Source organism: Miscanthus floridulus, chromosome 2, assembly GCF_019320115.1.
Source record: "Miscanthus floridulus cultivar M001 chromosome 2, ASM1932011v1, whole genome shotgun sequence".
Lineage (NCBI taxonomy): Eukaryota > Viridiplantae > Streptophyta > Magnoliopsida > Poales > Poaceae > Miscanthus > Miscanthus floridulus.
The window spans coordinates 16,860,693-16,883,502 of NC_089581.1; the positions used below are offsets into that span (position 1 = coordinate 16,860,693).

A 22,810-nucleotide genomic window follows, 5' to 3' on the forward strand; every position below is an offset into this window, starting at 1 on the left:
TTTGAGATAGTGGGATGTAGGTTCAAGCTACTTTGAGGATAGTGCTAAGCCTGCATAAGGCCCTATGCAACTAACCAAATCGTCCCAAACTTGCACAGGTAACCAATCAGACCCTATATTCCAATTTGTCTATATATTATGCATGGTAAGAAACCACCGTTCAAGAGCTTCTCTATATCTTATGGATGGTGAGAAACCAAAAGAAGAAGGGAATTTTTGCCATAGGACATCACAAAAACGCATATTTTGCTACAACACACCACCAACGCCATCGTTTGCTGAGTACCATTATGAATTCGATTATGTTTGCCACAGCACACCGCGACCATTATTTTAATGATTTCCAGAGTTTGGGAGAGAGAAACCACAGTGAGGAGACAATTTTGCCCCTGCGCGTTGCTGGTCTGGTTGGACCAGGTAAAGTTGGCCCGATCGTCTCCCTCCTACCGCCACCTCCCTTTTTCTTCCTCTACTGGCGCCGTCCCATTCCCATATGCAAGAACCCTAGATCCCCATGGCTTCGAGCTCTCAATCCACACCGTTCGGAGCATCGCACTCGGCCTACAGAGACAAACTTTGGATTCCAGAGCTTGAGCCCTATAGAGATGAAGCAGGATTCTTGCCATTGGTACCTTGCTCCAAGTGCGGAACCCTTCTCATCGGTCGTGTTTCACATAAGGAGGGTAGCAAGGGGAAGCGGTTCTACAAGTGTCCACTGTTGGAGCATGTAAGTTGTGGTGGAATTGCATCTCTTTTTTGGATGCGTTTTTTGTTGATTTTTTCATCTCTGGTTTGCAGACCAATTATGCCTATCACACATACTACTTTGAAGAACACTATGTCCCTTTGTTGGTCTCCAAAGGTGTTCTTCCTTGCCATTTCAGTCAGCTTAGAGGTCATGATGGCGTGGGCTGGAGGTGATGAAGGATGGCAAGGACATGTTGAAGGCCTGCTAAGGTGTTGATGCCTGCCAAGAACTGATGGAGAGTGTAGTCATTCATCTCAAAGATTTAGAGACACTGCTTAAGGCATTAGTTGATAGCAATAGCAAATTGATGACAAAGATGGATAAGATTGGAGAGAGACTGCTTGTAGTTGGTGTTGTAAAGGTGTTTATTTTAGTTTTAGTTTTGTTAGTGTTGTTGGTTAAGTGATGCATAACAATAGCTTATCATGTATCGAGCTATCAGCAGCTTATTTCAAAGACTCAATTTGTGAACCTTATCATGTATCAGTATGTAATCATGTATCCAGCATCTTATCTTGCATCTTCTTGCAACAGAATTGTGTCACACTCATTTTTGAACTGGCATAACACATAATTGTATCACACTCAGGAATTAAGATAAATTGGCATAACACATAATAAAGTCAGCATGCCAATAAAGTCTAGCCTTCATAACAAGCTTACATATCAGTGTTCATAACACAGGCTGTGACTTTAAGCGCAAAAGGGAAACATAGTTTGCCAACCCTAGGTTCAGTACACACTAGGTTCATTACACAACAGTTTCATTACATAACAACTAATAAATTTTGTCATCACATGTCTATGATCAACTTCTTCTTGTTGATCCTCTTGTTGGTCATCTCTTCTAAAACAACCACTGTCTTGCTTGTTTCCATACTCTCTGACTTCTTTTTCTTGGTGGTCTTGCTCACTTTGCTTGCCTTGGTTGTCTTCTTGCTTAGGTCCTTCTTCATTCTTTTCCCTTTCTTTTTCTGCCTCATGTCAGCTGTTGGGGGGGAAGTTTCAGCAGCATACTCCAATGCCCTCTTGCGACTGTTAGACACATAAAACAATAGGAATGATAGGAAAAGGTGAGGAAACAAGTGACAATGCTAGGCTATTTCAAGACAGAGATTAAATACCTCCTAGTGTTTGCTGCTAGGCTATTAGTCAGAGCTGGTGGTGCAACACTGATTTCTTGAGACAGAGCTGGTGCACCTTCAATTTGTGATTGTTGGGTGGATACAGTTGTTGCTGCAGCAGTGGTCTTCTTTGTCCTTGGTCTCTTTGCTGGTGGTGGTGCATTAGAGTCATACACAGTCTTATTGCATGTCTTCATCATGTGACCAAACTGACCACACCTCTTGCACTATCTCTGGGAAGTTGACTTTCCACCTTCTTCAACACCTTTGATCCTCCTAGTTCTTGGACGGCCTGTAGCTCTCTTCAACAATGGGGGCCAAAGTTTGAAACCCATATCTACTTCAGGCCATTGATTCCTATCGGTCATGGGCTTGATCACATGTTCATATGCCTTCTTGAACTTATCAACTGAAAAGTAGTCATCCACATAGTCCTCAACACTTCTATTGTGCATTGAATGGATGAGACAGAGAGCATGAGTACATGGCAATCCAGAAATCTACCACCTTTGACAACTGCATGTTCTGCTCTCAAGATCCATAGTATGCCTCCAAGTTTTCAATTCTTTAGTAGTACCTTAAATCTCTGCAGTGTTGTTGGGCCCCCTATGTATGACATACTGCAAGTTTCTACTCATAGCATGAAGTTCTTTGGTGACTTGAGGCAAGATCTTGTCTGTCAACCTCAGTGACAATGCCCTTCTGATATCTTGCTTCTCCATGATCATTTGCCTAATCCTATCCAACAGAGGAACTAAGGCAAGGGACTTTTCATTCCTAATCCAACTGTTGAAAGTCTCTGCTATGTTGTTAGTAACATAGTCACATTTGCATGCATGGGAGAACCTCCATCTACACCACAAGTGCTTGTGGTTGTCCTCTATCCATTGCATTGCTCTTGGTGATGCAGCCTTCATGATGTTGTAATGGCGATCAAAGTGTCTTTGGTTGTAAGCCCTGCTGGCTGGCCACAAGTGCTTCTTGAACACTGCACCTCTATACCTCTTGTTGAAATTCTTCACTAGATGTCTCATGCACTCCCTATGTTCTACTCCATCTGAGAAGACAGAGGCAACTCCCTTATCTATACCTTTCCCTACATCTGTGCAGATCACTAGGCCTAGAGGAGATCCAATGGCAACTTTTAGTTTCTCAAAAAACCACTACCAGTTGTCAGCAGATTCTGACTCAAATACACCATATGCTACTAGAAAAAGCCAGTTGTGTCCATCCATAGCTGAAGCAGAAGCTAGTTGCCCTCTCCATCTCCCAGTTAGGTGGCTTGAGTCCACACCAAGGAAGGGTCTGCATCAATTTAAAAAACCTTGAACACAGCTGTTGAATGCCACAAACATCCTTGTGAACCTCATCTTCTTCCCAACCAGAGCCCACTCAATGTCCACAATGCTTCCTAGATTTGTCCTCTCCACCTCAGCCTTGAATCTGAAAACATCTTCAAAGTTGTCATCCCACTTGCCTTGAAGCTCTTCCAGAGCCATTGCCATTCCATCCCAAACAACATAGTATGAAGTATGATGTTGTACTTTTTCTCCAAATCCTTCTTCATTTGGGAAGCTCTAGCTGTTGGGTCATGCCTCAGGATGTTAATAACCCTGTCCCTCACCCAGTGATTGTTAGCCATGCAGTTTTTTTCTAGATTTGCTGTGGTAGCACAAGTATGTTTCTGATACATCTTCTTTATCTGCCAACAACAAGTAGACATCAATAAGTAAACACCATGATCATCAACAAACATCATCAATAAGTATACATCATTAAACATCATGAATAAGTAAATATTAGCTTTGAAAAATGTATCCTCCACTTGCAATTGAGAATAGACCTGCCAAGTTTTCCCATCCTGCAATTGAGAAGCATGTATCCTCCACTTGCACCTTTTCTTCTTGCTCTTGTATCCTTTGCAGTGCCCTCTATACCTTTTGGCTTCACTATAATGAGCTACAATTTCAAATTCTTTTAGAACAGCATACTGTCTAATAGCCCTCTTAAAGGTATCCCCATCCTCAAATGTGACACCACAAGCTATAGTTGGGTTCTCTAAGTTAGTAACATGCTCAGAAGTCTCACAACTAGCTTTATCATCAACTAACAAATCATCATGAGCAAAAGAGTCAGAGTCAGCAGCTCCTTCTTGGTCATCTTGTTGGTCTGCCATATATTAGTTCTCATCATTGATCCCAACATACTCCTCATCATCTTCTTCCCATGCCACATCATCATCAGCAGGCTTCTTGCCTCTTCCCTTTCTTCCTTGAGCAGGTATGGATTTCTCAGCTGATTCACCAGAGTTAGTTGAGTCAGCAGTGTCTGAATCACTCACTTCCTCGCTGAGAGACTCAACTTCCTGGGAACCTAAACTAGACATGGCTGCATCAATAGACTGGTTGTTCTGCCCACCATCATTACCAAGCAATGGGGGATCAACAGTAGCACATGCCTCATTATCCAAAGACACACTCTGACTAAATGAAACAGGAACTGTATCATAGAAACTCACAAACAAAGGTAGCCTCCTTAGCTCCCAATAGTTCTTAGTAGCATTCATCAAAGTTGAACCAGAGGTTAGACTGGTATAACTTTGCTTGTGCTTGTTAAAAAAACACAAATTGAACCCCTGATTCTTCCTAAGGCACACTCTTTTAGATACATCCGCAGTTAAATCCTTGAGATTAAGAGTGTCCCTATCCCGAATTAGCTGAAAATCTATTGCACTGTGACCAACGTGCCTACCATCATCGCAAACCTCATAGTAAGCTGGGACACGCACCGCTATCCGTATTACAGAACTAATGTCCATCCTAAAACAAGAATTCGTGAAAACCCTAACTAAATCGTCCTCGATTTCATTGCAAGACAAGAACAACAAACAATTGGTGGAAGAGGGGAAAGTGCATACCCGTCAGGAACTCATGACAGATTCACCCCCTTCGACGGTGAATCGATGCTCGGGCGGAGACGCTTCTGTTGCACCGGCGAAGCCATCTTCACGCATCCATGTAATGGCATGGCGGCTACGACGGCGAGGGTGGAGTCGGGGGTGGCGGCGAGGGGCGCGGCGAGGGTAGCAGCTGCGGGTGGCGACAGAGAGTGGCGGTGAGGCCGTGAGGGAGGTGACGGTGGCGAGGGAGAGTGTCTGCGAGGGAGAGTGGTGACGGCGGAAGGGAGAGTGGAGAAGACGAGCTGCGACGACGTTGACCTGGTTTGGCTAGGGTTTGGCTCGACCTAGTCGGGTCCGGCTCAAACCTGGTCTGGCTCCACCAAGTCGGGTCTGGTCGACCAATGCCGGTCCACAGGGGCATCTGATGTCATTTTAGAAGGTTTCTCACTCCCAAACTTTGGAAATCATTAAAATAATGGTCGTGGTGTGCTGTGGCAAACATAATCGAATTCATAATGGTACTCAGCAAACGATGGCGTTGGCGTTGTGTTGCAGCAAAATATGCGTTTTCATGATGTCCTGTGGCAAAAATTCCCAAAGAAGAATTGTCACATTTAGAGACTTAACTGAAGTTGAAGAATACCCCCCCCCCCCCCCCCCCAAGAAGCTGTTTAAGAGTTTCTCTGTATCTGGTGCATGGTTACAAACCAGGACCAATGAATGGTCACATTATGATATCTAATTCAAGTTGTTGAAGGATTTAAGGATATAAAAAGACCTTTTTGAAATTGCTCTAAATCAGGCCTGCCCCATCCCCTAATACGCGAACTCAACTCGGGGATTAGGACCAGTTGCCATCTCTACCCAATGCCACCAAACAAATGGCATGTTAGAACACAACAAATAACGCTAGCAACTGATTTTCATTACCACTGACACTCCATTAGCCAAACCAACAGGCACACTTAGTAGATGTCACTAAGCTCACACAAAGTGCACTTTACATAAGTATTACCAGGGCATGCTAAACCGTCATAATTAACAAAATCCTCAACGAGTACATATCATGGAAAGGTTGCAAAACATCAAAATTTTCTCTTCTCTTAAGCACCAGCAGGATCTAAGCACCCCTCGGTGAGCCTAGCCTTGCCACCAGTAGGTTGGCAGAGAACGGTTTGGCAGCCAGGGCACACAACCACAGTCTGGGAGTGGCTGAACATAGTGGTTCTGCAATCACAAGAACTGAGTAAGATAACAGCAAACATTTCAATTTGGTCAGCATGCTGAAATCCCAAAAGCTATAGAACCCTAGAGATAATTGCTGTCAGGCCTAGTTGTCACATGTAAATTAGAACTCAGTGGAATCAATCATGCACCATACACAATATAATCAAAATAGCTACACTTGCAAAATTGCAGAAATAAAGCAAATAAATGGACAATCTGCTGGAATGATACGGCGTATTGCAATTGTCGTAACCAAAGACAAAAAAAGCAGCAAGGATCAAGAACACTTACATGCTGAAACAGCCCTGGCACTTGACATCCTGCACACAAGGGAGAAAAAAACGAGAAAAAAACATGATTAGAGTCAGTCTCCAATCAGATGGCACAAGAGCAGACACGTCTCCTATATATCAGAGAGATGATTTGCAGGCCAGGGCCATCCCTTTGTGAGTGCAAGCTGTACACTTGCACAGGGCCCCATTAATTCTATCAAGTAATTTTAATCTAATTACCATGTAGTTTCATGAGAATCGGTGTATATTAAACAGACATATCCAATAAAAAGTTTCATGACAAGATTAAGATGACGTTACGATAGTATAATTTGTGTAATTTTGCACTAATTACCATGTAGTAATGTCAATTTTTGATGATTTGAGGAAGTATTGAGAGAACATATTAGTAAACCCTAACCAATTAATACAAGTTAGTAGATAACTTTAAAATTCATTTTCATTTCTGTAGCATCTAACTTAACTTCATGAACAAGTATATAATTGTTACTCCTACTTGGCAAACAAGGGCAGTTAAGTTTTATTGTTACTTTGTTGGAAGTACTTTTTTCTGTAGCATTTGTCACTAAATCGAACTTATGGTACTCTCTTCCAAATCAAATCAATCTGATAGGTTCTTTTTTTTTTCTTTTGCCAAAACTTGGGTCTCTTTAGGGTATAAATTTATTTTCTTGGCATAGGGCCATGATTTGCACCACCCTATCACGCAGAATGAGAAAAGGTCATGAATGAACAGGCATACCATGAAGAAAGAGTTGGGAGACTGGACGAGGCGCTTCTTCTTGTGCTTTAGCTTCTCAAGATCTGCCGGTGGGTTGACCAGGTCGATGTCGTTCTGCAGCACCTGCTCCGATTTCCAAGAATGAACCAAGAACAGCATTAGATCGAAGGCCAATCAACGAAACCGAAATTAAAAAAAGAAATACAAACACGCGGCCGGGTCAGGAAGCGAGAAGTACAAACACGCGGCCGGATCAGGAAGCGTACCATCTCGGAGATGCGGTCGCCTCGGGCGTTCCTCCTCTCCTATGGAGGAAGGGAGAGAGAGAGAGAGGAGAAAGGTGATCGAGCGCGAGGTGGCGACGGGGAGAGAGGCGAGAGAGCGGAGGCTTTTAGGGCGTGTTTGCGCACCTCGCCCAGCATGGCCTAGCCAGCCCAAACGGACCAGGCCGGGGCAGGTCTGCCCCAACTGCTGCAACGCAGCTTGTTTGTGCACCTAGACCGATTCAGTCCGATCCAGACGAGCTGGTGTTTGTGACCCAATACTCAGCCGGGCTCAAACGCCAACCGTTACCAACTGCCAAGCACAGATTGTGTTTGCCAGTTGCTGTGCTCGGCCTAGCCCAAAGAGAAGGAAGAACAACATGATCAATAGAGAAGCAAACACTTTGAATGAAAATATACAAAAGACATAGGCCTCAGACTAATTCCATTTAATCAACACATATATTGCCGGCTACATTGCATAATCAAAGAAGCAAATTAAGAACAGTAGCAGAATTAAGTAGTTTGGCAAGCCGAGAAGGGCAACAAGTTAACAGAAAAGAGAGTACATGAATTAAAGTGACATGTAGCCAGCTAATGCAGTCATCCTATTGTGTCATCATCGGCCTAATTAAAACAACAGCTGTGGCACATGAACAGTTTGAGTGACAGACCAACTACAACCATAAACAAGATCAAGATGACAGCATTTTTGTAATAGCCTTACAGCTCAGGTGAATGAGGATAGATTTCAGAACCTTGACCTGTCACCAGTTCATGGGATGCTGATGCATCTCCATGAGGGGCATGAATTGGTAACAACAAGGGTTCTTGAGGTACCCTTGCATTAAAATCTCTAAGAGCATCATCATAGTTGTTGTACTTCTGATAGATAGCCCCTTCTTCCCTAAGCACTTGCTTAGCACACTCATACCATGTAAAATAAATCTTAGGTTTCTTCCCTTCAAAGACCACATAGCAAGGAGGCATTCTCTGAAACCAACCAAATGTAGAATATGTAAGTGGTCTGAATGACATGTCTCAGTCGACCATTCAGTTTGAATGATGATGAACATCATCGGCAACTTGATAAAAAAATTAGTCTCAGCTGTTATTTTCCTTGTTTAGTCATTGGTGGCTACCAAGAATTGTAAGAACCAAATAAAGAGGCAAATAAACAACAGTTGCACTCACTGCCATTAGCCATCACAAGAGGATGTTGTTGCTGTGGAGTACAACTGAGCAAATAAAGAAGAAAGCACAACACTGTAAACCATCAAAACAAGAATAAGGTAGCCACCTCAAGTTTGTTTTATGCATCATAGGCCTTTAAATCCCATCATTACCACCAGAGGCATAAACAACAAAAAAGAAAATTAGTTATCAAATAAAAAGTAGTCAACAGAGGCTACAAATAAGTTTCTTACAATACCAAGTTCAGCCCAACAGCCAAGGGCTCAAATGTTTCCAAATCCTTGCCTATTGTTAGCCACCCTCCTAGGCAAACTACACCATCAAGGTCAAGTGTCAAAAGAACAAGCAGACTGCACAAAAGGTCCTGTTGTCAAAAGAAGGGAGAGTGGGTGAGGAGGGGTGGAGGAACTATACATCTCTACAGTCAACCTCCTCCTGGCCTTCTAGCCCTTCATGTGTAGTGGAACTACACATAGTAGTTTTTGGCCAGGAAGGTCCTAAGCCAAAGGGTCCTGTGGGCATCACTCATGTTCACAAAGCTCCTGTTTTGGGCCTTGTTGTCCAGGAGGAAGGTGTAGGCAACAATAAGTGCCTCCTCACTAAAGCCAGGCATCTCCATCACAGCAAGGTACAGATTGGCATCAACATGGGCAGGTCTAGTCTCCCTAAGAGCATTGGCCACATTGTTCACAGCATCTGACATGTTAGTCAACATGAGCATCTCCTCCTCAGAGAAGTTCCCTCTCTTCCTCTTTGGGCCAGCAGCTGAGGAGGTAGGAAGCAGTTCAGTGGCCTTGCTATCCCCTCTCTGTTCACTAGGAACTGTGGTGTGGGTCAAAGGAGGACCATCAGTCTTGGCACCAACACTGTCAGCCTGGTTCTGCCCTAAGGCTTCACCAGACCCAAGTGCAAACTTGCCTATGGCCATGGCATTAGCAAAGATAGCCTCCATCTCAGTGTAGAACCTAATAGGGCAGTTAAGAAACTCTACATCTTTAGGATGGTCCTGTAAAGTTAGGCAAATGTAGTTTAAGAAAGGCAAATGTAGGTAGTCAAGGCAAAGACGAGATCAAACTGCTACCTTGCAGTGGCCAAGGTAGTGCTCTTGCTCAAGCATAATAGCATGAGCCTGGTCATCCCAAAGAGCAGCACTAAGGTCCTTCAACTTGCTCACCCTAGCCCATTTCCGCCTCCACTTCCTCAAGTGGTTGTACACTTGAGTTGGGCTAACAACCTCCCCACAGAACTGCTTGAGGACTTTGGCCACAGAATTCACATCTTTGTCCTTGAAAACCTTCTCAGGCCTGCTACCATCACTAACAAGGGCAGCCATCCTCCTTAGCACAAAGCCAGAGATGGTGTTGGTCCACCTCATTGCCCTCACAGCCCCATTCCCAGCTACAGGAACAGCAACATCAATAGGGTTTGCTGCACCTGGAGCAGCACCAGCACCAGCACCAGCTGCAACAGGGGCAGCAGCACTAGCACTAGCACCAGCTACAATAGGGGCAGAACCACCATTGATGAGCTGCTCCATCACTGAAGTACCAGCAACAAACCCACCCTCAAATGCACCTGAATCCATCCTAAGACTGGCATGTAATGAAATCAACAACAGAATTAGTCAAGAACAGGCTGACAACAATATTAACAGTTGTATGAACTAACCACAGACTAACAGATCATGAAGAACAGAATGTTTCAAGAACAGAATGAATGAGGCATAAAATTGGTCTCAGCTTTGTCCACCAAATTATTACATCAGCATGACACACATGAGTTCCATAGCAGGGTACAGAAACTAAAATCAAGAACATATTACATCAACTAGTGTTTGTTCCCTTCCCTTCCCACATAGCATTGCAAATGGCATCCCTTATTTCAGCCATGTCAATAGAGTCTTGGTCCAGATGGGCTGGGGGCAGGTTGGTTGGATCAGCAGAAGTAGTGAAACCTTCCTCATCAGGAACTATTTCATCAATGCCAAAACCTAGGATCCAGTTATGCAAAATGGCACAGGCAACTACAAGCTTCACTTATGTCCTATACTTATGGAAGGGTTTGTTGTCCAAGATCCTAAACCTGCCCTTCAGTGCACCTATAGCCCTATCCACAGTCACTCTAAGTGATGAGTGCCTAAGGTTGTAGAGCTCCCTTGCATTGGTGGGCCTGTTCCTTGGGCCATACTCAGACAAATGGTACCTAACCCCCCTGTAGGGAGGTAGGAAACCATTTTTGCATGCATACCCAGCATCTACCAAGAACATTTTACCTACACAAGACATCTACTGTGAGAGTGTGTGTTAATAGGCCATGGAATATGTAATTAGTGTTGGTGTGCAATTACCTTCTGGCAAACTCAAGCCATCTTCCCTGGCTACAGCATCTGCCAAAACAGTTGCATCATGGGCAGAGCCCTCCCAGCCAGCCAGGACATAAGTGAATTTCAGATCACAATTCACAACTACCATCACATTTTGGGTGGGATCCTTTTTCCTACCCCTAAAAGCTTGTTGCATATGCCTAGGAACCCTTGCTAGGAAATGAGTGCCATTTATAAAGCCAATGACATCCTAAAAAGCATGGGTCAGTCATTGCAATAGGTCTAATGTAACTAATGAACCCAGGGTATACAATTACCTTAAAATATGGATTCCATGTATGGCTTCCAAGAATCTTTGGGTGAGTGGTAGTGCTAGCTGGCTTTATCATTTCATTCCTAAGCTCACCCACAACATACAACACCTGATGGAAGTGCTTGTGGACAGTTTGGATGGATCTCCTAAAGAACTGGTGGACAACCCTAAATCTTTGGTTGTGCCCTACATGTAAAAACATGGCAACCTGCTCTTCTACTGACACCCCCTCCCTATCAGTGACAAGACTCCTCTCTCTAAAAGTTCTCACTAACTTAAAAAAAGCAACTCTCTTCATCCTAATCATAAAAATACACTCTGAATCAGTGGAATTGTATATCATTCTCAGTGTTCTCTGTCTATGCTGTTCATTTTCATCCCTAATCAGGGCCAGTGCTATAGGATCAGGCAGTGGGGTTTCAGGTTTAGAGGTTTTCCTTTTCAGCCTAGTAGATACAAAGGTAACCATAACAACAGTCAAGGCAGCTGCCTTCCTACACAGCATGTCATGGCTCAAAGACAGATCCATCTACAAGCATGTAAAAATGTAACACGATTTCAGTTAATGAGCCCTGCTAGGCATCAACATGACTGTGAAATGAATGCATGCCAACAAAAGCACGGCTGCATCTTTATGTGATGCCTCCCAGTACTATGTGGACAACATCATCGACCAATGATGGAACAAAAAACTTAGATCAAGAACAGCAAGGTACAAGTAACACTAACAACTGCATCAAACAGTTATGAACAGCAAGGTACAATACAAATCTGAAACAGATCAACAACCCTAATAGATCACGAGCCCAACAGATCAAGAACAGCAAGGTACAAGTAACCCTAATAGGAGCATGAAGCAGTTATAACAAGTATGAAACCCTAACAGATCATGAACAACAACGAACAAGAAACCCTAATAGGTTCGAGAAGCACCACAAAAAAGAAGATTAGGGGTCGATTTCACCTTGGCTCGGGGTCCAAACAACGGAGAGGAGGCAGATCTGGAAGTAGAGGATGCAGATCGGGAAAAAGACGAAGCAGATGCGGACGGAGAAGAAGAGGAACACCGCTGCCACGGAGTCCCAGCAGCAGCCGAAGTGGGGAAGCGACGAAGAAACTCGGCGCCGGTGACCTAACCCACAACCAGCCGGAGGTCGTCGCCGCCGCCGCCACGCACCACAACTCACCGCCGGTCTCTCACGAGGGAGGTGGAAGAGCAAGCACCGAGTGGAAGAAGGAGAGAGTGGAGAGTGGGAACCCATATATAAAGGCCGGCGAAATCACCGCCATTTCGCTTCGCGCGCGGCGGCCAGAGCGAGAGCGGAGAGCGGGGACGCGCGCGAAGACGTTTCCCCTTCCCGCCAGAGCCCGCGCGAGCCACCCCGCCGCCGCCCAAAATCGCCCGCGTGCGTCGCAGACGAGCGTGGCTCGGAAGAAACGAGGGTTTCGCTCGTTTCCAGAGAGCCAGGCGGAGAGGTCGAGTGTTGCTCTACGAAGCCAGGCTCCCTTGTGGGCCATCGACGACAAACATGACAACTTGCAGCCCACGGGCGCAGCCGGGCCTCCGGGCCAGGGTCGCAAACGCGCCCTTACATGCCATTAAAAAAAGTTTCCACAAGTGTTACTATTCTGGACTCTTTTATCTCTCGTACCATTCCGTCAATCTTCCATTTATTTTTTACCGTTTGCTGCCCGGGCAGCAAAGATGTCCAAACTACCCCTATCTCCCAATCACTGTGTCCTCGGGCCGCTTCTGCCTTCCTTTTGCGCACGCCTCAGCGTTTGCTGCCACCCTCCCTCGTGCTGAGCTCGCCCATGCCGCTCGTGATGGCCTGGCCAGAGCTCGTGCGTGCGCCATTCGTGGTGGCTGGGGCGTGGCTGGGACGGAGCTCGCCTCCTTGCATCGTGTCTGGCCATGGAGGATCGTCTACGGCAGCTCCGTCGGCCATGGCAGATAGGGTAGCAGCACCGCAGGCCAAGGCAGCTACGCCTGCGATCAGGGTAGGCGTGCCCCCAGCCAGGCCACCCGCAACCGCGGCTAGGGGGCTGCGCCCCGAGACACGAGGTCGGCCATGGCAGCTGCACCTCCCCTGATTTGCTCACGAACCATGATTTGTTTACGTACCCTGTACCCTCCATCCCCAATCTCATTCCCTTGATTTGCTCACGAACCATGATTTGTTTACGTACCCTGTACCCTCCATCACCAATCTCATTTTGAGAGTCAATAACAGCCAAGATTGATTCTAAGCCAAATTAGGTTTCTCTCAAGCTAGCGGCAAAACGCGTCCTTTCTCCAGCTCGCGTCCCTTCTCCAACTCCTTCATCTTCCGTCTCGAGGGGTTCTGGAAGCAGATCGGGGCGAGTGGGGCTGGCGGCGCTACCCATGGATGCTGTACCACGCTGGGCGAGCAGCCGCCGCGACGCGACGCTGGCCTTGGGCATGCAGTACCGCAGGTTGAGTGGTTGGCGGCGGCGCTGCCCCCTGGACGCCGTATCGAGCGGGGAGAGTAGCCAGCGGCGGCGACGGGATGAGAGTCGAGAGAGACTTGGAGTTGGAGAAGTAAATTCATGCGCTCGAGCGACCCTTCAAGGACCGCAACGTAATCCTCGACATCTGCGGCCGCGACTTCCTCATCATCGGTTGTGGGCGGCATCTGGCACGGGATTCACGGTTGGGTGCGTCTGGTGGACTGCTCGTTGGCGGCGACGCAGGGTTCACGGTGGCCTGCTAGTTGGCAGTGTGTCGAGGTGCTGGAGCGCCTGCTCACGGTGGCTAGGGTGTTGCGTGTTAATTCGGCCACTGGGATGGCATCCCCCACGCAGGGGCGACAGACGGTGGCCGCGCCGTCCGCGCCTCCGCAGGCGGTGCCCAGGGTGCCGACTGCGGGTCACTCGGCGGCTTCGCTCGGCAGGGAAGAGAAGAGAGAGAGGAAAGTTTGGGTGGCTGACAAACGAGTCCCACTGTAAGGCAAAGTGGTCATTTCATCTATCTGTTTGACACCGTTGGAGATAAAACTAGACGAAATGGCTTCGGGGACAAAAGAGTTCAGAGCAGTGACATCTATAAGATGTTAACTTTTTTAATAACTTGTAGGTAATTAACAATTTTTTTAATGGCACCTAGGTAAAAGCCTGGATACTTTATAGGTGTGGGGTGACGAATCTCAGGCGTTCATCGAGGTGCTCCGTTCATCTGCTCCGTGGAGGCCCAAGACCAACAAATCAAGGCCTTTGTCCTCGGGCTGCAAGCCTGCAAGCTGCAGCTCCTTCACGAGTCATGACACTGGTCTCTGGTTTGCTAAAAAAAACTAGTCTCTGGGCCCCACGTGCGAACTACCCGTTAACCCGAATTATCCCTGAATCCTTCCCGCCTCCTCCCTATCTTGCCGCTGCAATGGAGGACACGGCGGCTGAAGAGACCGAGGTGAGCGGCGCGGCGGAGTTTGAATCTATCTACTTATTGTTAGTTGTATTCTCTCAAAGCATCTCCAAGAGTGCCATATATCCCTTCTCTATCTTTTTTTTGGGAAAAAGGTGAAAAAACTCATCTCCAAGAGTTCTCCATATCTCTTCCCCATCTTTCCGCACTTGGCAAACCACCGTTGTGGCCTAGGAGCGCGCATCCGGAGTTTCCCCGCTCGCCTTCTCCTCCCTGCGCGCCGCAGTCCTTCCCGCGTGACATCTCCTTCACGTCATAGCCTAGGTTCCGTCCAGGGGAGACAATCTTTGACGCCGCCATTGATGTACTCGTCCTCTCCACGTCGATTAGGGTTTTCGGTTGCTGGGGTTTCGGTAGCCGCCGCCTGGAGGCCACGGCAGCAGCAGGCACAACCGTCGCTAGCATGCCTCTGCGCCACCTCTTGCCGCCGTCGTGGCCCTTCCGACCGGGATCGGCCGCTCGCTCTTGTCGGCGCGTTGTGTGTTGCAAGTATGAGAAGAAGGGAGTAGGAAAAGAAAAGGAGGAAAGACAAGGTTCCAGGTGATAAAAGCGCAAGAGAGAAAGATCTAGTGGAAGGGCTTAAACGCGTACAGAAACAAATTTAGGGTTCCTGATGCAAAACATGAGACCAGTTCGTGGGAAAAAAGTGCCGAGAAAAAAACTTTTAGGATAAATATATAGGAAACTTTTGGAGATAACCTCTCTTTTTTCTCCCCAAACTAATTTAGGAGTTGGTAAACACCATGTTTTGGGGAACAAAATATGGGGAACTCTCGGAGATGCTCTTATGACTTACTTTCGTGTGGAGAGGAATGGGATTTTTTCTTTAAGAAAACAATGGAAGTCGTCAGGTTGTGTATCAAAATTATCAGGTCCTGGGTGCTTAGTTTTACATTGTTGAATCCTGAATTCACCTGTTCCAGTGAGAAGTGGAGCACCTTTTCTTTGCATTTCAGTTGATGGAATTTTACTCTGTTCCTCCAGGGCTGGTCATTCGGTTTCATTGTCAGATGATTGTGGTCACCGTTCTCATTCAGATACTATAAGAGCTATTTGCTTCAGTGTGAGTGGAGCTTTGTTTGCATCCGCTGGTGATGACAAACTTGTGAAGGTTTGGAAGACTGATTCGTGGCGTTGCATCCAGACTTATGTAAGCCACACTCTGCTCTTCTGTTCTCATTGCGAATAACAAAATTGGCACCAAAACGATGGGCTATAAGTTTGCAAGTATCTGTATTCTTGGACTCTGTTCCATTGCAAACATTATTTAACTGAAAGTCCATATTCATTAAATAGTTCTGTCCATGAATTTCACACTTTTGATAATGTAAATTGAATATGTTGCAATGTTTTCAATTACAGAACTACCGAGAAGAGGGTCAGTGCAGTTGCTACAGATCTTTCTGACGCTGAGACCCATCGTCGCCTTCAGATAGAGACTGTACTCCCGCCATTTGGTGTACCAGCTAATAGTCAGTTGTTAAATGGAATCCACTACCCAAGGCAACTAAACAAATGACACTTTCAGTTAAACCTCAACAAATAACGTCAGCAACTGATTTCACTACCATTTGACACTTTCAGTTAAACCTCAACAAATAACGTCAGCAACTGATTTCACTACCATTGCCACTCCCTTGGCAAAACCAAACAGCACCTTAGTAGATGTCACTAAGCTCAAGCAAAGTGCACGTTTAAAAGCATTGCCAGGGCAAGCTAAACAGCCATAATAATTAACAAAATCCTCAAAGAGTGGGTAAGGTAGTAAAACAGCAAATTTCTCTCTTCTCCCATTAAAAGACAGCAGGATCTAATCGCCCTTGCGACGGAAGGAGCACCCCTCGGTGAGCCTGGCCTTCCCACCAGTAGGTTGGCAGAGAACAGTTTGGCAGCCTGGGCACACAACCACAGTCTGGGAGTGGCTGAACACAGTGGTTCTGCAATCACAAAAACTTTGTAAGATACAGCAAACATTTGATTTGTTCAGCATGCTGATATCACAGAAGCTATACAACCATAATAACCTTTCAACAAAGGATAACGTTTAAAGATCACAGATAATTGCAGTAAAGCTTAGTGGTCACACGTAAATTAGAACTCGTACACAACATGATCAAATAAAGCAGCGAGGTGTAACGTTGTGCAATTATCAAAAGAAATGCAAGCGCGATCTAAATTAACCCACATTTAAACAGAACAATTGTACTTGTACTGGTCAGGTGAGAAACAAACAAAAACAGGAGTCAAAACATTAACAGTTTCCATCTCCATCTATAAACAATTTTGTTGTCCTACGTATTCAGGAAGTGAGAATTGCATTCTTCTGGCGACAGAGGGGATATAAAATTTTACAAAATCAAGATACAACCTTATAACTAAACCAAGAATTTTCATATTTTAACTAGCTAGTAGTAATCGCAACCCTACTAGTAAACTGAGCATGCCAAACTGTCAATGGAAAACCAGTAACACAAGATTAGTAGATCACAACAGCAATCAGCAATGGATAAATGGAATGACACAGCGTCTATATCAATTGCAATTATAGTAACTAAAAACAAAAAAGGAGCAAGGATCATGAACACTTACATGCTGAAACAGCCCTGGCACTTGACATCCTGCACACAAAGGAGAAGAAAAACGAAAAAAAAAAAACATGATTAGAGTCAGTCTCCAATCAGGCACAAGAGCAGACACGACTAATATTAATATTAATATGAATATAAGTCGATACATGTAACTTTAAGATTCATTTTCATTTCTGTTTTCACATTTTAGCTCTCTTATAAACACAACTTATTTGATGATGAATTATGCATAACCTATAGCATCCAGCTTGACTACATGTATGTTACATGGCAAACAAGAGCAGTTAAGCTGTCTTGTTGCTTGTTGGAAGTAATTTTTTATGTAGTTATCGATACTAAATCCATTTTCTGTACTCTCTTCCAAACCAAATCACCCTATTAGGTTCAGGTTTTTATTTTGCCAAACTAAATTCCAATGATACATTCGTTGGGTCTCTTTAGGGCATGATTCGCAACACCCCATCACGCAGAATTAGAAAAGGGCATGAACAGGTATACCATGAAGAAGGAGTTGGGGGACTGGACAAGGCGCTTCTTCTTGTGCTTTAGCTTCTCAAGATCTGCCGGCGGGTTGAGCAAGTCGATGTCGTTCTGCAGCACCTGCTCCGATTTCCAAGAAAGCATGCGTAATATCATTAGATCGAAGAGCAACCAACAAAACCGAAATGAATATGGGGATCGGAACAGGGAGCGTACCATCTTGGAGCCGCGGTCGCCTTGGGCGTTCCTGGCCTGCGCCTGCTATGGAGAGAGCAAAGGCGAGCGCGTGGTGGCGGCTAGGAGGAAGACGATAGCGGAGGGTGGATACGTTATATAGGTGCGGCCGTGTGGGGTGGACAATCTGAGGCGTTCATCGAGGTGCTGCGTCCATGAGTCCATCTCGGCCTTCCGTCTGGTGTTCGTGGAGGCCCAAGACCAACAAACCAAAGGCCTTTGCTCTTTGGGCTGCAAGCCCGCAAGCTATCCGGGCTCTTCTTCGTGACACTGTTCTCTGGGCCCCACGTGCGAACTGCCTGTAAACCCTAATCCCTGAATCCCTCCACCGCCTCCTCCGTCTCGCGCTCGATTCGAATCCTAGCTCCCTATCTTGCGGCTGCTGCTCCCGCCTCCCGCTGCAAGCCTGCAATGGAGGACACAGCGGTCGAAGAGCCCGAGGTGAGCGGCGCCGCGGAGTTCGCGCCGGCGCTCGTCGCCGCCCACCCACACGGCAACTCCGTCGCCGTCGCCATTGGGCCCGAGCTCCGCGCGTTCGATCTCAGGTTTCGAAATTAGAATACCCTCTTCCCTTCCATCGCCGCTTCCTAATTTGCAGAAAGTGCCCGTGTTGGATCACACGGTTGGTAGATTTTGACGGAGGCTGTAGTGAACAGAATCTATCTGCTTATCGTTAGTTGCATATTCTCTTATAACTTCGAAAAAAAAAAGTTTCGTGTGGAGAGTATTGGAAAATTTTCTTTAAGAAAACAATGGAATTCTTGTGAGTCAGGTTGTGTAAATTGTTTCTGTCCTGGGTGCTTAGCTTTATATTACTGAATCCTGAATTCGCATGTTCCAGTGAGAAGTGGAGCGCCTTTTCTCTGCATCTCACTTGATGGAATGTGCAAGTAAATATTTACTCTGGCTCTGTTCCTCCAGGGCTGGTCTGCCAGTTTCATTGTCAGATGAGTGTGGTGGCCGTTCTCATTCAGACGCTATAAGAGCTATTTGCTTCAGTGTGAGTGGAGCTTTGTTTGCATCCGCTGGTGACGATAAACTTGTGAAGGTTTGGAAGACTGATTCGTGGCGTTGCATCCGGACTATGTAAGCCACACTCTGCTCTTCTGTTCTCATTGCGAATAACAAAATTGGCACCAAAACATTGGGCTTTAAGTTTGCAGTATCTGTATTCTTGGACTCTGTTCCATTGCAATAATTCCGTTTTTCAAAGAAAATCCATATTCATTATATAGGTTGTGTTTAGTTGGGAGAAATTTGGGAATTTGGCTACTGTAGTACTTTCGTTTTTATTTGGCAATTAGTGTTCAATCATGGACTAATTAGGCTCAAAACGTTCGTCTCGTGATTTCCAACCAAACTGTGCAATTAGTTTTTTTTTCGTCTACGTTTAATGCTCCATGCACGTATCGCAAGATTCGATGTGATGGCTATTGTAGCACTTTTTGGGAATTTGGATGGGAACTAAACGTGGCCATAGTTCAGTTCATGAATTTCACACTTTTGATAATGTAATTTGAATAAGAATCTGTTTCAATGTTTTCAATTGCAGAACTTCCGAGAAGAGGGTCAGTGCAGTTGCTATTAGCAACGATGACCTGTATGTAACTTTTGCAGATAAATTTGGTGTTGTTTGGTTAGTCACTTTGTGGGAAGATAGTGCAGAGCAGGTTTCAGTTGATAACAAACCTGTGTCAATTCTTGGTCACTATTGCAGTATCATCACTAGCATGGTATGAACAAGTTCTAAATTCTATATTACCTGTGCTATGGATCTGTATGTTCTACATTTTATTTAGCAGCGAATGTGTCTATTGGCAAACCCACAAAGTCTGCTACACGTCAGTTTGATTTGTTACTCCTTTCGTGTCATGTATAACCATGCTTTGTCATTTACCTGGGATTGCAGAAGTTTTCGCCAGATGGGCGGTTCATTGCTACTGCTGACAGGGACTTCAAAATACGAGTATGTCTTCTGTTCTTTGCACTGATTGCTGTATCAATGGAGCATATTGGACTTATTCTCTTATTGTGATGCAATTAATTTTGTAGGTCACATTATTCCCAAAGAATCCTCTAAAAGGGGCCCATGAAATACAGGGCTTTTGCCTTGGGCATACAGAGTACGTTTGGTGTACAGTTTTTATTCTGTTTTTAGGTTATTTTAATATATATATATACAGAGCTTTTATTCTGTTTTTGGTATATATTACAGTTTATATATATATATATATATATATATATATATATATATATATATATATATATATATAAACAATTTGGGTTATTGGTTACATTGTGATCATAGGAGTTTCAGAGCTTAGTCTATGATTGATAATCGGTTGTGACTCTTCTTGCAGCTTTGTGTCATGCATCACCTTCACTAGCATATCTGAAAACCAGAGCTTTCTTATATCAGGAGGAGGTGATTCCACTGTGGGTACATAGTCTTTTAAGTGTATTGACATGTACTTTTTTCTCTATAAGCTTCTCCTAACATTGTTTCATCTGTTAAGGTTCGCCTGTGGGACTATGTAAATGGATGTCTCCTTGATACATTTCAAGTCAGAGATAAGGTAGCATCTTGAAGATATCTCTTTCCATCTTTTGTTGAAAGAACACTAATATACAACTTTTCTGTTCTCAGTTTTCAACATTTCCCAAATCATTTTGGTATATATTACAGTTCTTAGAACTACTTGCAGATGGGAGAACTCTTAGGACCAAATGAAACAGATGATAGCAGTCTAGCCATTGCAGATATATGTCCGAGTAATGATGGCTCATTGGTAGCTGTAGCTATTCAAAGGTAAGCTTGACTTGTGGGGCAATATATCTCCAAGAAAGTGATAGTATTTATTGTGTTCTAACATTGTCCTGCCTTTTCACTCTGCAGTTTCAGTGGTGTAATGCTTTTAGCATGTGATTTAGCAGGAAAGAAGTTGTCTTTCCTAAAGGTATGCCTATTTCGTAGACAATTTGGTGGCCTGAGATAACTTACACAACCTAAGGTCTTGTTTATAAGCAAGGGTTACCATTAATTTATTTATTTTGGGTCAGTGCTGATGGCCAGTGCTTTCTAGACCAGAAAGTTTTTCCATGCTAGGTTTAACCTGGTTTTATTGAATTGGTTTACTAACCAAGAATCCTATCATGTAGCTTATGCTGTTTATACCATTATAACGACTTGGCTGGTATGCAAATACGTCAGTCTTACTAGCTAGCCTGTCTTATAATATGATAACTAATCATAAAACTGAGATGAACATTTGAATATTTGTGGGGCTCAATCGAAGTATAAGTTAAAACTCAGTAAATTTAAAAATATCTGTGGGGCTCAATCGTGGTATGTCTTTCATGTCTCAGTTGTTCAACAACATTTACTCTACCCCCGCTGATGAGCCGATACACATTATCTAATTGCAGGTGATTACAATGGAAAAGAGCTATATTCCTACTAGCTTAGCATCCAGCTTGTCCTCAGAACTCCTATGGACTGTCATGGGCGCATCAAACATGCCCAACCAGGCTTCCTCCCATTTATTAACCCGTGTAAGGATCATTACCAGTTTTCAAAAGGACAGATTATCTTCTGATGATGCTGGTCCTGCAACCCTTGAAGACAGTGACGTACAACACGGCGAGAAGCTCCTTTTGGCACTGCAAGGAAGCCTCGACGTCACAAAGCAAGAGGAGGTGTTAGCTTCAGTGCTGGCTGCGCTGAAGGTCTCAATGCACAAGATGCTGGTGAAGAAGCACTACTCAGAAGAGAGGAGGGAGCAGAGGAAAAGAGGTAGGAACGACAAGAAGATCAAGAACTAGCTCAGCATGCGGTTTCAAGTTCAAGACAGTATAACGGTTCTTTTTTTTTTTTGCCTTGCTGTACCATTTAGTTTGAGCAAAACACAGATATTACTGTAGTATCAGCAGCCGTAAGAGTAATAAATTTGCCAGGTTTTTTCTTAGTCCAAGCATATTATAACAGTAATTCATGCTAATTACTCCAGTAAAATTGCTGCAGCTTTGCGTCTCCTTGTCCTCATGTGTTGTGATCCGTGGTTTGAACGTTAGAGCAAGTATAATAGCAGGCTGTAAGCCGATTAAATGCTGAGGTGGAGGAGAGAGGGGAGGAGAGAGAGAAGAAGCGAGCTGTAAGCTTACAGCCAGCTTGAGCACAAAAACCAAGAAAGTCTGTGAGAGAGACAAGTGGGCCATGTATTAACTGTAAAGAGCTAACTATTATATGATAGGGCTGAGAGAAGGCTACAAGAAACCTTACAACAAGCCGACTGTATTATTAGCCTTGCTCTTACCACCAGGGAATAATTGCACGAATTATTACGTGATCCCAGGAGATCGTTCCTGCAAGGAATCAAATTGCGGCTGATTGAAAACTGCGCCGAGTGACTGATTGCCTCTCTGTTTGTCGCGATCTCAGCAGACTGATGCCCCCGGAATGAGCCAATGGGAAGCACGGAGGTTATTCCGGCCACGTTGTCGTCTCTTTCCTGAGTCCTGGCGCACGACATGGTCGCCCGACGTGACGCCGGTGAGGACAAGGGTTTCTGTTTCCTTTTTTTTGCCTTTGCGAAAGCTTCCGTGACGTGTCTGATGGTCTCGCCGAGCTGGAACGAACGGCCACCGCACATGCAATGTTTGCCGTGACAAGAGGAATAAGATATTATAGTATTATGTTTATATGTGTATGTATTTCCAGCACCGCCCCCCCCCCCCCCCCCACCCCCCCCCCCCCCCCCCCCACCACACACACAACCCCAACCCCCAACGGCCTGTTTGTCGCCTCTACCTAGGGTTGAATTCAAGAGCCTAGGCCTTGCGTGTATTTCGAGAGCATTTTTGTATCAGAAAACACGACTAATTCAGTTCTGAATGTTTCGAAAAAGGCCTTTCATGTATTTCCAGAGAATTTTGCGTCAAATGGCGTGACAACGATAGATCTT

General features: G+C 45.0%; 3 protein-coding genes across 3 annotated transcripts; 1 reads left to right on the plus strand and 2 right to left on the minus strand.

Moving 5' to 3' along the window:
- Window positions 1-5,675: 5,675 nt before the first annotated feature.
- LOC136538048 (small ribosomal subunit protein eS27-like) lies at window positions 5,676-7,435 on the minus strand. Its single transcript, XM_066530034.1, has 4 exons — window positions 7,279-7,435; window positions 7,034-7,135; window positions 6,290-6,318; window positions 5,676-5,998 (listed from the first exon to the last, which is right to left on the minus strand). The coding sequence occupies exons 1-4, from the start codon at window positions 7,279-7,281 to the stop codon at window positions 5,875-5,877; spliced, it is 258 nt and encodes an 85-aa protein (XP_066386131.1). The 5' UTR covers window positions 7,282-7,435; the 3' UTR covers window positions 5,676-5,874.
- An 8,696-nt stretch (window positions 7,436-16,131) lies between these two features.
- On the minus strand, window positions 16,132-17,959 carry LOC136538049 (small ribosomal subunit protein eS27-like). The gene is made up of 4 exons (XM_066530035.1): window positions 17,832-17,959; window positions 17,634-17,735; window positions 17,137-17,165; window positions 16,132-16,484 (listed from the first exon to the last, which is right to left on the minus strand). Exons 1-4 carry the CDS (start codon window positions 17,832-17,834, stop codon window positions 16,358-16,360), a joined length of 261 nt encoding a protein of 86 aa, XP_066386132.1. The 5' UTR covers window positions 17,835-17,959; the 3' UTR covers window positions 16,132-16,357.
- A 138-nt stretch (window positions 17,960-18,097) lies between these two features.
- Window positions 18,098-21,851, plus strand: LOC136538050 (uncharacterized). The gene is made up of 10 exons (XM_066530036.1): window positions 18,098-18,394; window positions 18,771-18,935; window positions 19,402-19,582; window positions 19,759-19,815; window positions 19,902-19,972; window positions 20,210-20,285; window positions 20,366-20,425; window positions 20,555-20,658; window positions 20,746-20,806; window positions 21,276-21,851. The coding sequence occupies exons 1-10, from the start codon at window positions 18,261-18,263 to the stop codon at window positions 21,669-21,671; spliced, it is 1,305 nt and encodes a 434-aa protein (XP_066386133.1). The 5' UTR covers window positions 18,098-18,260; the 3' UTR covers window positions 21,672-21,851.
- Window positions 21,852-22,810: the final 959 nt, after the last annotated feature.